Source organism: Lissotriton vulgaris, chromosome 2_2 (assembly GCF_964263255.1).
Source record: "Lissotriton vulgaris chromosome 2_2, aLisVul1.2, whole genome shotgun sequence".
Lineage (NCBI taxonomy): Eukaryota > Metazoa > Chordata > Amphibia > Caudata > Salamandridae > Lissotriton > Lissotriton vulgaris.
This window is the reverse complement of record NC_141688.1, coordinates 110022883-110038807: the sequence shown is the minus strand read 5'-3', so window position 1 is coordinate 110038807 and position 15925 is coordinate 110022883. Positions and strand designations below refer to the sequence as shown.

The following is a 15925-nucleotide window of genomic DNA, read 5'->3' as shown; positions in this document are numbered from 1 at the left end:
ACTGAAAAACAACTTCTTCCTCTATGAGGGCACTCACTACTTACAAAAACATGGGACCAGCATGGGGAGCACATTTGCTCCCAGCCTGGCTGGTCTCTATGTCCACCATTTGAAGACCACACGAACCCTCCAGCAACAGAACCCCTACTAAGACCATGTGGTCACATGGAAACGCTACATTGACGATGTGCTGGTGATTTGGAGGGGTGACAATCATTCTGTTCAAGAGTTCATGGTCTGGCTCAACCAGCAAGACAGGTTTCTAAAATTCACACATACAGTATCAAATCAGTCTTTCTAGACCTCAATATCTACCCGAACCAAGGCAGACTGAAGACCAGTACCCACTTCAAACCAACCGCCAAAAACTGTCTCTTACTATATAATAGTTTTCATCCAAGGCACCTACGGGATAATCTCCCCTATGGACAATTTCTCCGCCTCAGGAGAAATTGTTCAGACATTTCAGAGTTCAAGAATCAAGCATCTGACCTTGAACAAAAACTACTCAATAGAAACTATCCGGAGAAGATTGTCAAGAAGGTCCTAAAAAGGGTGAGAAACAACAACAGAGGCGCCCTGTTAGAACCCACGGTGCCGAAGGAACAAGAAATCCACCCTATATGTGTTACAACATACAATACTAATTCAAATAAAATCTCCAAAATAGTAAACAAACATTGTAAGATCCTGAACTGCGGCTCCTTGAATTTTCCTAAACCAATGTTTTATTACAGAAGGGGAAAGAATCTCAGAGACATTTTGGTCCACAGCAGACCAAGAACCATAACGGACACCTGTCCTACCATATTAACATCTGTAAAAGGCCACCATCCATGTGGCTCATGCAGCACTTGCGAACTTACCAGAAAAAGTAGCAAAATTAAGTTCTCTAATGGCACAACTTGGGAACAACATGCTTTCAAGAACTGCAACAGCAGAAATGTTGTCTATCTAATCACATGCCCCTGTGCCAAAGAATATGTCGGAATGACATCGTGACCAGTAAAAATACGTATCGGTGAACATAAAAGCAACATACGTTGCAAAAAAACCACAACCAAAATGGCCAGTCACTACCTGACAATGGGTCATAACATACAAGACCTTCGCTGGACGATAATTGAATCTATCAGGGGCGAAAAGAACCTCCTGGAGAAAGAGCAACGCTGGGTGTTCCGTCTAGGGACACACATTACAGGGTTGAATGATGAGATACCATGGGCACAACTGAACCAACAATAGACCCTAGACTTGTACCGCAACCACTCTGGATTGCCTTGACTATGATCCATTTGCACATAAGTATTCATGCATGCCACATCATGTGATCTCATTTTTACTGCTTGCAAATTGATAAATCATCCCTTTTCCTTGCCTGTATCACCATTTGTAACAGGTATTGATTGCATGCCACTTAGATTGATCTTTTCTAAACCGCACGTAAATAAATAATTTGTTTTTACATCCTTATCGCCTGAAAGGGATAGATATAAGCGCTAAGATGCAGCTCTCAATCGAATTTAACTCACATCTTCATCTCATTCAAACAAAGCGTGATGTTGGGACTGTTTGATTTAATCTGGTAAAATCGAAATTAACTTCCACCTTCATCTCATTCAAACAAAGCATAATGTTGGGACTGTTCCTACAATGATAGCAATACAGCCCGACGCATGCGCACTGGGGCGGTTTTTCTAACACGCTATTTTTTCCAGGAATTTCACCCCATAATGGTGCCTTTCCTCATAAAGTGAATCGCTCAAAAGAGTCAGTGATTCTGTCCAACGACAGCACCGGACCACACTTCCCGAGGCTGGCAGCATACGCGTGACACACCTGGACTTTCCAAGATGGCCACTGTGTCTGCTCACCATCTCAGCCTGGTCTAGTTCTAACAGCACTCGTGAAGTCTCTCCACCGACACCGGTGGAATCACTTAACCAATTTGGCCGAGCATAAAAACGCCTCGTCCTCTCCTCACATTCACACCACGGAAGCCGCGGACGAGGGAGGATGCGAGGATTGACCGCCCAGTAGTGAGTACGGCACAGCCGCGTTAGGGAAGTCCTGACCTATGGTTTTCACCCCACCGGAACTAAAACTCTTTCCATATCTTGTACCTTACTTCTCTCCCACACCAACAGATGAGTTTCTTTTACCCCTCATCCTGACCAGCTCATGGGGCACTGACTCCTTTCTTTTTCAGTATGTATTGAGCATAATAACATGTTAGCATGCGCAACTTTTTGCTGCTCACTACTGTTTACGCAGATCATCACGACATAGAGTGTGTGTTTTCTGTTATGTGTGTGTTTTGTCATGTAGTGTCTTTCTTCCTTAAACAGGTCACAGCACTTAGTGTTAAGGTATGACTTTCTCAAATCAATAAGTCACCGTATGTCACCACTTTCTTCCTTCCGCAGGTGACGTGTATACGCGCATTGGGAAGCGCACGGAGAGTAAGTGAGTGCTCTCATTTTATCTTACAGGCTCATGATACAGAAATACTGACAGGTCTATAACTAGAATTACTTACATACCACATAGGTATTGTACTTTTAATCTTCACTTGTATATACACTTGCACATTTTGATGGCAACCGTAGTGAGTGACAGAGGGATCTAACTCCGTCCTGACGAAGAGGCATGCAAGGCCTCGAAACATGTTGACATCACCAGGAGATCTAGCTCATTGTTAGCTTTGTTTTTCTCCGACGCACATCTTTTTAATAATACCAGCCTATGACCAATAAAAAGTTTTTGTTACCATAAGGCCAGGTATTTTTAAATCTCACTTTTTCATTCCCTCCTGACCCTACTTGCACTCACTCAAATACACCTCACATAGCACTTACAATATTTAAGTGCTCTAGCGTAGTCGCTAGTCGTAGCGCGCCCCGTTCCGCAGCGGGGTGGGAAGACCTCGATGATGAAGCATGACACCAAGGGCCCTTTTGGTGTGTGAGGTGTATTTTAACAAATACTGTGTATGCCTCTTGCACGTTGGCTCACAAATGACCTCTTAGAGGTGGATCTTGTTGTTTATTGGTTTCAAAATGTTATTCCGCTCCAGGAGAAACCTCAGCAGCCATGGCACGTTTGATACTCACAGTGTCTTGATCACATGACGCGCACAACTTGGGAGAGGTACTTTTTAAACCATTTTTTTTGGTCACGTTGTAACCAACAGCGGTTTCTTGTGGGTTTTAGTTTGTTTCTGGGTTTGGAAGTATTTTTGGAGTTTTCGTTTGTGTGCACCCCTGTAAACGTCCATTCTTGTGGCTGCGTAATCAAAGGAACTTCCCGGACAGAAGAGAGAGAAAGAGAGAGAAAGAAAAAGAAAGGAAAAAAAGATGCCTGCATTGGTCAAAGATCTGTAGAAGGCATGTGGTGCTTCCTCAAAAGATGTGTGAAATTTACAAGGTGTCCTTGAAAGTAGTTTGGGGTCAGAAGTGCTAGGTGACCAGGTTGTGGCAAAGTGAGCGTTCGTTGGAGGTGGGTGAAGTGAGAGTTCACTGTCGTGTTTAAAGTTTTGCAGTGAGGTGTATTTTCCCTTGAACTCACAGTAAAAAGCTTTGTACTGCCAATTAAATAATTTCCCCCTGTACCCTGACAACTACAGACCCATTACAAATGGACCTTTCCTGGTCAAACTGATAGAAAGCGCAGTGTTCGCCCAGATGTGACAATTCATTGAAGACAATGCCATACTTTCAGACCCACTAATAGGATTCCGTCCGCGAAGAGGCACAGAATCTGCCCTCCTTGCCATCTGGGATGAACTGACGAACACAGTTGACCACAACGGGGTTGCTGCGCTACTCCTCTTGGACCTGTTGGCTGCCTTTGACATGGTTGACCATGACACTCTGATACAAAGACTCTACGAAGCTGGCATAGCAGGGACTGCTTTAGACTGTATCACGTCCTACCTTCATAACAGAACTAATGTCATTGATGCCCCATTTTTTTCATCCAAACCATACTCCACAAAAGCTGGGGTCCCTCAAGGCTCTCATCTCACCCATTCTTTTCCACATCTACATGAAGTCATTACTGGTACTGATCAATCAGTTTCAACTCAAGTGCTATAACTATGCAGATGACACGCAAATACTCCTTCAACTGGAATGCCCCAAAGACATTGGAAACTCACCAATTTTTAGTTGTCTTAGAGCCGTGGATCAATGGATGACTTGGAGCCATCTCAAATTGAATGCTTCCAAAACAGAAATACTCACGTGTGGCAATTGGAAACATTATGACCCGCTTGTTACCTGATGAACTGGGATCACTGCCTAAAGTATTAAAGAAAGTAGGAAACCTCTGAATGACCATGGACTCCAAGCTGTCAATGAATGCCCAAGTTGGCAAATTAGCAAGATCAAGCGTTGTTACTATATAAACCCTGCAACAAATCTTCCCCCATTTGGGATTTCCACACAAGGTCCAAGCTACCATCTCCCTTGTTCTGTCCAACCTCGATTACGCCAATAGTCTCTACCACGGATCACCTACAATGGATTCACAACTCGACTGCCAGACTACTCCTGCATATCAAACCGCGAGACTACATCTGCCCTGCCTTGAAAGCCCTACATTGGTTACCAGTTGCCAGAAGGTCCACTTTCAAGCTGCTTTGCATCACCCACAAAGCGATACATGGAATGGGACTGCTCTTCGTCAGGGATAAAATCACCAAACATTTTTTTTTTTTTTAGGTTTATATAGCGCGAACCAAACCAGAGACCGCAGGTATCAGAGCGCTTTACATAGCACCAGTTTCGTTAAAGAAGGACAGATTAATTTTTGTTAGCACGGGGAGATTAAGTGATTTGCCCAGAATCACAGGATGTTTAGCGTTGTTGCCGAGACTAGAACCCAGTTCCCCAGCTTCGAGGTCGACCGCTCTAGCCGTAAGGCTACATCCTCTCCCTATTCATCATAGGAACCTCCGCTATAGAGTGGCACCTTGCCTCAAAATCCCAAGACACAAGAATAAAACATGGGTGGCACATCCTTCTCTGTTCAAGCAGCCAAAATATGGAACTCATTACGCCCAAACATAAGATCCACAGACAACCACCTTATCTTCAGAAAACTACTCAAGAATTGGCTCTTCCCCACATAAGCACCACATGCAAACAAAAACATACAGCATATCACTCTGTATATAAGCATTTATTTGTACTATAGATATGCACCTATATGTGTGTTGCTTTGTATGAACATGTCAAATAATTGTTTAATAAATAAATAAATACATTTTAAAGTACAACACCTGAAAACCAGAGTTTATCAAATGCATCTGTAATCTACTTATACTTAATTCTTTATGCATCTATATACCTTCCATGTACTTGGATCTATATATTTATTACCCCCCCCCCTTCAAAAAAAGAAAAGCATATTCAATGCACTACCCTATTTATCACCTTATACCTCTATCAATATCGTTAATCTGCATATACTTCCTTAATGCATCTATAAACGTTCCATGTACTTATGGATCTATATATTTATTACTTTCTTCTAATTCAGCATATCCAATGCACTACCCTATTTCTCACCCTATACCTCTCTCAATACATCTTCTACCTCAACTCTGACTCATCTCAAACATCTTTCTACTACTCTTTCCAATGCACCACCCTATTTCTCACCCTATACCTCTATCAATATATCCGATACATCCCCTCTCTCATTCACCTCAAACCCATATCACTACTATGATCCCCAAAATAGCCCTTTCTAGACTCTCCCCTGCTCTACCCCTCCTTGCACCATCTGACACCTCTTTTACTAAACTGATCCCCCCCAAAGCAAGCCATTCTAAACTCTGCCCTCTGACTCTTCCCTTCTGCATCCCTTTTTACTCATCCCAAGCCTCCCACTAATGCTATGACCTCCCCAAAAAGATTATAAAAAAATTCTAAATCCTTCACTCTTCTATCCCCCCACAATCCTTTTCAAACAAAAAAGAAGACTAAAATGTTCACTTCTCAAATTTCATATTTCGCTATACTAACTCACCACTAATCCTTTATGGGTTCTAGAGTAGCGTACCACTCGCCGAAAAAAGCGCTTTAACACCTCATTAGAGGTAGCAAGCACTATATAAATGCAAAGCCTTTTCCATCTTCTATCCCTCCACTATCCTCCTCAATCCAAATAACTGACTAATATCCACCACTTAAATTACATTTATATTTCACTAAACTAATTCACCACTAATCCTTTATCGTGCTACTCGCCGAAAAAGTGCATCAACACCCCATCAGGGGCAACAAGCGGAATGTGTATGTGTGTATATATATATATATATATATATATATATATATATATATATATATATATATATATATATATATATATACAAACCTCTGTCCCTCTTCTATCCATGTTCTATCCTTCTTAATCCAAATAACTGACTTAAATATCCACCACTCAAATTACTTTCATATTTCACTATATTAATTCAACACTAATCCTTTAATGTGTTCTGGAGTAGCGTGCTACTCGCCAAAAAAGCGATTCAGGGGTAACCAGCGCCAAATAAATGCAAATCATTTTCCCTCGTCTAACCCTCGGATATCCTTCTTAATCCAAATAACTGATTATTATCCACCTCTCAGATTACGTTCATATTTCACTATACTAATTCACCACTAATCCTTATGGGTTCTGGAGTAGCGTGCTATTCGCCAAGAAAGTGCTTCAACACCCTATTAGGGGTAACAAGATTTATAAATGCAAACCTTTTTTCCCTCTTCTATCCCTCCACTATCCTCAATCCAAATAACTGACTAATATCCACCACACAAATTACTTTCATATTTCACTATACTAATCCAGCACTAATAATAAACGAGTTCCGGAGTAGCGTGATACTCGCTGGAAAAAGCGCTTCAACACACCATTAGCGGTAACAAGCGCTATATAAATGCAAACCTTTTCCCCTCTTCTATCCCTCCGCTATCCTTCTGAATTCAAATAACTGACTAACCTATCAAATTATTTTCAAATTTTACTATACTCATTCAACACTAATCCTTTATGGGTTCTGGAGTAGGGTGCTACTCGCCAAAAAAGCACTTTGACGCCTCGTTGGGGGTAGTAAGCCCTATATAAATGCAATTACACTTCCAATACAATGCATGGCCAACCACTGGCACATAAGCACCCTCTCATAATTTAACGTTAAAAGCATCTAAAAATACCGTAATTATTTAATTACGAAATATTTAGCAGCCTTTTTTGCATGCATCAATTAATGTAATGTTCAAGTCATTCTATACATCACTTTTAATATTATTAATGTATTATTAAAATTGTACCTTAGGTGGGAATTTATATTTTAATTTAAACTTCAGAAAAATATTTATTTGAATTTATATTTGTAAATTAAAATATTAATTTAAAACGAAGTGAATAGTGCTGTAGTTTTTTAATTTTGTTCTGCATTTTTAAATAAAAACATTGTTTTGCGTTATTATTTAACATAAAAATATTTTTCACAGTCTTCAGATTGTTGCATGCACTTACAGAATATCGGTCTCTCATATAACTGCAAACATTGCATGGGGATAGTGTTGGTCACTAGGCGGTTATTTGAGGTTGTATTTAATATTGAAAGAACGCTCATGTAGAGAAAATCACACCAAGGTGATTAGCCCCTTAGCATACTTTATTTAATTGGCTTTTGCTTTTGTTTTCATTCGTCTACGGGAAATAATGTGGTGGTGTTATAATGGATTGTGCTTTCCTAGGTGTTCCTCTGGTCGGAAACTTGAGGACAAGGCTTCTATCACTTCACGTCTTGGAAGCAGTCTTGCCTGCCTTTGACACTAGTGTGGAGGATGACCAAATGGCACAGGTTCGTTTTCAAGCTAATTTTAATAGATGTAATTTCTCTAACTGTAACTTTTTCTTTTGGACTGCTCATCAGCAAAAATCCTATATGACATATTGTAATACTTTGTTAAATTTTTCTAATGTTATAGGTGGTTGAAAGATTGTTCTCGTTGCTCTCAGACAGCATGTGGGAGACACCTATAGCTCAGGCAAAGCGCACAATCCAAATAAGAGAAAAGGAACAGGAAATTAAGCTTCAGGTAAATAAACTGGTAATTTTTTTTGTGAAAGAGAAAAAAATGTCTCAGCAAAGATTGCATCCTCAGAAAGTAACTGATATGGATTCATTCTTGACAGAAGCAGGGAGAAGTTGAGGAGGAGGATGAAAATCTGCCTATACAAGAGGTGTCTTTTGACCCTGAGAAAGCCCAATGTTGTCTGGTTGAAAATGGTCAAATATTAACTCATGGAAGTGGAGGGAAGGGCTATGGGTTAGCCTCGACTGCGGTTACATCTGGATGCTATCAGTGGAAGGTATATACGCTTCTCAGTGTGTTTCTTTGATTAATGTTCTTTTATGTGGTGTATGAAACTCCATTCCACCAAGAACTAATCCAATTCAGCGCTGCAAGGTTTGATTTTATTGACCTCGTAGAAGATAGAAACATGAGAAATACTTTGACAAAACCTAGATTTTCAACCTGTTGATGTTGGTCATATTTAATAACCAAAGATTTCTCTCCCAGAGCAATGAACATCCACATACTGTGCAGTCACATTTTTGCTTGCAATCATACGCTAACCATTGCTTTACTAATGTTAAATTATGTGAGAAATGTTTTCTCAGCCTTTTTATAGAACTGCTTCCTCATTCCTTATACAGTCTAATTAGAATTTTAGGCAATTACATTTCTAATTGATGCATCTTCACTTTAATTTATAATTTCTATAACTATTGTGAAGTACAGACTAGATTCAGAAACCTTAACTCAGTGTATCACAGTGACTCATCAGTGTTGTGGGAAACCATGGGCTCCATGAGTAAAAGACGCTGCAATGCTGATGTTGGCAGTTACACAGATGCTCAACATCCACAACTCGCTGAATATCTCACATTTACAATCATCATTTGTTTTTGGAGGGCATGGAAATGTTAGATCTTAATGTCAAGCCCCCAAAGGCAAGGTATGTGGTGCTGGGGCCGGACAAAATCCCGATTACGGGCAAATGTTGCCACCAGATGAATCTGAAGGGCATCCAACTTAATGTTACAGCAGCTAGGAAAGTATATATTTTATTTACGGACAGACACAATACCCACAACTTGAAGTGATCTAGTGATGGGAAGGTTTTAGCCGTAGCAACAGGAGACTTAACATCTAAGCCTCAGTTTACCCTTTTTTTAAAAAAATGTTTAACAAAGCTAGGAAGTACTTAGCATCAAACTAAACATTAGTGGTAAGTGTATTATAAGGAATTCACATAGGATTTTACCTATGGTCGAAGCACCACCAAGGCTCCTAGGTCTTCCACAAATATTTGATGTAGTTGGAAAGTTATGTATGTACGTTATGCCTTGTAATCCTGTCATCCCTACTTACACTATTGTTTGATCTTGGCTAAATCATGTTGGTCCTATGCCCTATTGTGTGTTATTATATAAGAACTGTGTAACCCGTTCAATACATTAAAAGATCACCACAGGAATAATAAAACAAGAAATATTCCTTGGACATCTCTCCTTAAACGTGGTTTTTATTCTTACATTATTATAATGTAATCATAGTTTGATGGGTAAACGGGGCATAGCTGATGGACAGTAACCACCCGGAGACCACTGTCTATAATTACTGCACCAAAATTACCACGTTCTGGTATGTTCAGGTAATATTTCCCTGGTAAATTTCGGCAGGTTTGATCTGATAGAATTTACATAGAGAAAATTGCTGGTGTATGTTGTTTGCCTCAAAATCTGAATTCCATTATGTGCAGTAACGGAAGTTAACACACATATTGCGATTTCAAGGGACACTCATAAAAAGGGTCTTAGTCTTAAATTCTATCCAAGCCCTTACGTTATAATTACTGTAAAACTGTTTACAAATATAAAACTTTCTAGACCACTTTAGCAAAAATGTGGGGAATAATGTTTCAGTAGTTATAAATAAAGTTGTATTTTCCCTACCATAAAATGTCTTAAATGTAATTGTTAAGTGTCACAATTCCCTGAGTGGCCACTAAATCAGTTTGCCTAAGATACCCCAATGGTACTTCAATCTCATCCTTACTTATTTACTTACTTATTTAATGTGTACTACATTTTAGCCTCCCTATTTCTGTCATTTGTGGCTCCCTGCCATCAAAACTGTGTTTCTAGTTGTGATCACCTCTACATGGCTTGTGAGTAAGCTTCAGGCACTGTGTACCCATGATATACCACCTTCTTACCTGATAAGCTGGTTTTGCAAACTAGAGCTTCCTCTCTAATGAAAGTTATGATGTTGTTCCATGTTTGTGAAACCATCACTCTGCCGGCTTAGTGGAGAAGTGTGGTCCACTGGTTAGAGGAGGCAGACCTGGAAGCAGAGGTCAACCCGGGACCAGGGTTAAATTCCCGGCTCGGCGGGGTCTTGAGTCCTAAAATGTCCACGGACTCGACAATTCTCGCTCCGGTGCCTACTCGATTCACGGGTTCACACTCTGCGACTCTGGGCAATAGCTTGCTTAATCTCCACAACGTCCCCTCGCGGTGGGATGCCTGGCTTTCACCTTGTGGATACCCTGCCGGGGTTATCTCACAGGGGAATACCAGGACGGGTTCCCTAAGCAAGCGCTTAGATACCGGGTCTGTGATTTGCGCTATATAAATACATGTACATGTACACTGTGCCCTGCCTCACCAGTTTAAGGAGCGCTACCACATGTTAGTAACGCATTCTTCTGTGTATTTGAATGCACCAATGTAGTTCTACGACAATAATCTGGAGAACTATTTTGAGCATTCAGGGAAAAATTAGTCCTCTGCTAGGCTTCTGTCTCACAGACCTGAATATGAACTCATCAAGAGATTCTATGATGGCGATGGAGCAAGACGTGCACTAGCGAACTCCGTCTTGGGTTTGCACACTATCCTGCCATATCCTGCCCTTGCCTGTACCCGTGGATGCCCGAGACAGTAGGCGAGCCGCAGCAGAGGGGTGCCTGGTGATTGGCGCCTCACTGCCACCTGTGAGTAGGTGTAGTGGCCTGAACTCTCAGCCCAAACCTGCCTCTGAGCAGCTCCTAGCGCTGTCTGGAGACTGGTCGCGAGAGGCTGCGGGAGGATCGCTTCGGAATGATAGCACAAAAGATACCATCCTGCCGACTGCTGCCTACTGTCTTCTCTGAGGTGAGGCACTGTGGGCAAGGCCAGGGGGAACTCGCACTTGCCCGCATTGCTCCTGTGGGATGGCCACTCCCCCGCCTGGGCCCTGCAGTGACTGATGAGGGAGGCTCGTTTTTGCTGGGGACCTGCCGTGCTGTGGCCTGCTCCACGGAACCTTAATGTTTGGGGGCATGCAGCGGCGACATATGCGTTATATAAGGGTAGCTGATGCTTATAGAGATTTCACCTGTATGTTTTTGCATTGTGCCCCATTGTGTAATATGGTTCATTGGGCCCAGTGGGAGATGGAGCTCCTGTTTCAAGATCCTAATGGGTGACACTCCTGCATCCTCCACTCCCCTGGGCCGACTCAAATTGATTACCTGGAATGCAAACAGACTAGGCGATCATATCAAAAGGAGGTTAGTCTAGCAATATTTAGAGCGACACTCCCCAGACCTAATGCTTCTTCAGGAGACACACACATACCGGGCACTACATATCAAGCACGGAACCGCTGGGGCTACAAATTACTTGCTCATGCAGGGTACACCAGGGGATCCAGGGGGGGTGGGTATCCTTGCAAGATCCTCCCTTCCGTTTCATGTTAAGAAAGTCACACACAACCCTGATGGATGATTTGTCACTGTATCCGGGGATTGGGAGGGCCGCTCTCTCAATGTGACTTCATTGTATGTTCCCCCTAAACTTCATTCTTCCACTCTGACCGCTTTGGGTTCACACCTGCTAAATTTACCTGAGGGAGATATTCTATTGGGGGGTGATTGTAATGCCGCCATGATCGGAGAAATAGACTGTTTGCCATCCCGACAACCTGAGCCACAGGGGAAACTGCTATTGGAGTTTTTAACGGCCCTTGGACTGGTCGGCACGTAGCATACTCTCCATCCCTTCGATCGACAATACACCTTCTTTTCCGGGGTCCATTAGAGTTTGTACCGTATTGATTATCTTTTCCACCAAGCCTCTCAGCTTTCCATGTTTAACGGCATAACCCTTTTACCCAGGGGCATATCCGATCATTCCCCGATCCTGGCACATTGTGGTGGTGTGTCTCCCCGCCCACATCTAGAGATGGCCCTTAACCCATGGTATCTTAGAGTTCCGGACATACGGGATAAGTTGATAAAGGCCACGTCAGACTAGTTTGCGGAAAGTGAGGGCTCCGTCGATTGAGATGTAATGCTGTGGGAGGCATATAAGACGCTGATTCGTGGGTGTGGGGTGGCAGCGGTGGCGGGCCATCGAAAGGAAAAACATAAGCGACTAGAAGATATTAAACTGGAGGTGACTAATCTCGAACGTGATCTCATTGTATCTGCCTCCCAGACACTTCTCACAGGCTTGCAGTGAAGCAGAAGGAATATCACAATATTGCTAGTGAGGCAACCCGGGCACACTATCGCTCTACTCAATATAGGATTTAATGAAATCGGAGACCAACCCAGTAAATTGTTGGCATGGCTAGACAAGCGTGAAGCAGCCAATAGATGAGTTGCTGAAATTGTTGCTCTGGACGGAGAGAGACATAGTGACCGTGACGGAATTGCTGAGATTTTCGCCAACCATTTTGAACGTCTCTATGTCCCTGCGTCTACTTCCACTCAGGAGGAGGCCGCAGACTTACTCTCCTCCCTCCTACCGAGCTTAGACCCTCAAGATATAGTGGATCTTGATGCCCCTCTTGATCCTGAGGAGGTACCTAAAGCTATTGGGGCACTGCGTTCTGGGGAGGCCATGGGGCCCAGTGGCCTCCCAATTGAGCTATACAAAGTGGCCTCACCGGTTCTAGCTCCGTATCTCCTGCGGATGCATGATGGAAGTGTAGATCATGGGAGCATGCCCAAGACACGTCTGGCTAACATTGCAGTTATAAACAAAGAAGGGAAACCCCAAGACTAATGCGGTTCCTATCGACCAATTTCCCTTCTCGACCCAGAGGTCAAAATGCCAGCTAAACTGTTGGTCCTTCGCCCCACCTACCTAAGCTGATTCACCTGAACCAATCCGGTTTTATGCCGAACAAAAATACGGTACTCAATCTCCGCCACCTCTTCGGAGTGTTGGGCAGGGCCTCCACCATACAAGAAGACGGGGTGATTGTTTCCCTAGACGCTAAAATGTCATTTGATATGATGGAATGGCCTTTTTTATTTGCCTTCTTGTAGAGATATGGATTTGGTCCACGCTTTATGGCCTGAACATGTTTACTATATACCAAGCCCTTGGCCCGCATTTCAGTCAACGGTGGCTGATCAGCAATTTTTGAACTGGGGAAGGGCACGAGGCAGGGCTGTACCCTGTCGCCACTGCTCTTTGCGCTAGCGCTGAAGCCCTTAACGGTGTGGATTAAAGGGGACCCGTCTGTCCGTGAACTAAATTGGGCTCCGGATTGGTCTGATAGAATATCCCTCTACGTAGATGACATTGTTTTGTATTTAGCCAAACCCTGGTCTTCGTTACATTCAGTGCTCCATATCCTGACCCTTTTTTGGAAATACTCGGCTTCACTATTAACTGGGACAAATCCTTGATATATGTCTTTAGTGGGAATCCCCCGAGGCTCCCCCAAGGTTGTACGGCATGTGTAGTCACGGAGGGCTTTCGTTATTTGGGTATCTACGCTACGAGGGATGAGGATGCCTTTCACAGGAGAAATCTCCTTTTTCCCCTACATCTCCTCAGAGCTGATGTGCAACATTGGAATTAGTTATCCCTTACCCTACTTGGAAGGGCCGCCCTTTTTAAAATGATGGCACTCCCCCGATTTCTGTAGGCCCTGCAAAATTCCCCCTACCCAGTCTCGCTACAATATTTTTTAATGATTGTCTCTGAGGTCAGCTCCCTGTTATGGAATGGCGGCACTCCCTGTATCGCGTTGGACACACTCCTACGTAGTTGGTATGATGGTGGTATTGCGCTTCCTGAATTTAAAACTTATTACTGGGCCTCTCAATTGGTGGTCCTCAATCACTGAGCCCATCGCCCTATTGCTGACCCAGCGTATAGAATGGACCGTTTTAATATGAAGGTGGGTAGCTATATGAGGGCACTACACGGTGGACCCAAAAAGCACCTTTACTTCTGCCCACCTCTACCACAGACTCAATCTGGCATGCAGCTACAACTGCGCTGGGTTGGAAGGGTAAAATCTCATGAGTTACTCCACTATTGGAGTCTAGTCACCTAGGGATGTTGTCAAATCAGCCCGGTTTTGATAAATGGGATCTGATTTGTCTCTCTGAAGTCTGAGACATGTGGATGAGGGGTACGGTGGTTTCATTTGCTGAACTACAGGCCAAATACCAGTTACATGCGGGGGGAAACATTCAGTTACCTACAAGCACGTAGCGCACTCACCAAGGCCATCCCCAAAGGCTCTGATCTCCCAGTTTGATCACCTTTAGAAGATAAGCTCCTAGACGACTACCTCCCAGATAAGGCAATTTCCTTAACTTACCGTAAGATACTTAACAACCTACTGGAACCACTTGATAAAATTCGCATGAAATGGGTGGCTGACTAAGGGGACATGCCAGATTGTGAACTGGAGGGAGGCACTGGCATTTCCCAGTGAGGTGGCCATCAGGTCCCGATTTTAACTGATCCAACTATAACTACTACACAGAACCTATTATACTTCCACAGCTCTGATTAGGATGGGATTCACAAACTCCCCACTCTGCCCCCGTGACTGTGGTGCCGTTGGGACCTTTCTACATCAGTGGTTGGATTGCCCGATTCTCCAACATTACTGAAACAAGATTATATCCACTATGTCCCAAATATGTCAGAAACCGATAGCACCTTCCCATAGGCTCTGTCTCTTAAACATCTGGGATGCTACGGTTCTGAATCACACCGAACAACTGTGGGTCTCTCTGGGCTGCATTGTAGCAAAGAGGAATATTGCTAGATCATGGAAGGGAGGAGTTGTGCTGTGCCGTACTGACTGGGCTACAGATATGGAGTGGTGCATGCAAGCTGAGAGGGTGATATACGAAGGTAGAGGCTACCCGGGCAAACTGACTTGAATATGGGGCCCATGGAATGAATATAGGGGACTCTTGTATACACCCTTTGCAGATGATGCTACATATATTGTAGATAGGGAGTCCCCTTAGAGATCTAATACTATGATATGTCTGTATGCCATCGCTACTGTTTATTTTAATTTTATTGGCTGTATGTGTGCGGCATTTATTTTGAATGATGTGTCCTTCCTGATGATTGCTTTCTTTTTTTGTTTTTCTGCTGTATTGTTATTTTATGTTTTATAATAAAAATATTTTATTAAATAATCTTAGACAAATATCAGATATAGCTTGTCTTAAACCTATCTTATATTATATTATATTATAACTGACCACATATAAATATTGCCTCTTATACAGATAGTGGCACATGATCCCCTGGGTACTTCATGTAAAAACCTGGCTATTCAGGCTAGGATTTACTGAGTGTTGCCCGCATCCCACTTCAGTACCAAAACAATGCTAGAGAAACTGTGAAAATACGTTATTGGTATGTCGTCTTTTGAACAAAAATCACAGCTGAATCTTCAGGTAGTCTCTCAAACTCTTATTTGTCTTTAAAAATGCAGCCCCTAGTTAAAAAAAAATATGGACCATTCCCAAGATCCCTTTTAATCAAATTTAGGTTAGGGATTTTGCCTATTCCATC

General features: G+C 42.7%; 1 protein-coding gene across 9 annotated transcripts in view; it reads left to right on the top strand.

Moving 5' to 3' along the window:
• Positions 1–15925, top strand: part of HERC1 (HECT and RLD domain containing E3 ubiquitin protein ligase family member 1) — a 2101515-nt gene that overhangs the window by 744497 nt on the left and 1341093 nt on the right. For 5 of the 9 annotated variants that reach the window (XM_086959397.1, XM_086959401.1, XM_086959396.1 and 2 more), the window contains exons 32-34: positions 7773–7879; positions 8007–8117; positions 8215–8391. In XM_086959397.1, the coding sequence (XP_086815523.1) occupies positions 7773–7879; positions 8007–8117; positions 8215–8391 (395 nt within the window). The remainder of the gene's footprint in view (positions 1–7772; positions 7880–8006; positions 8118–8214; positions 8392–15925) is intronic. The other 4 variants (XM_086959402.1, XM_086959399.1, XM_086959398.1 and 1 more) reach the window with 1 other exon arrangement.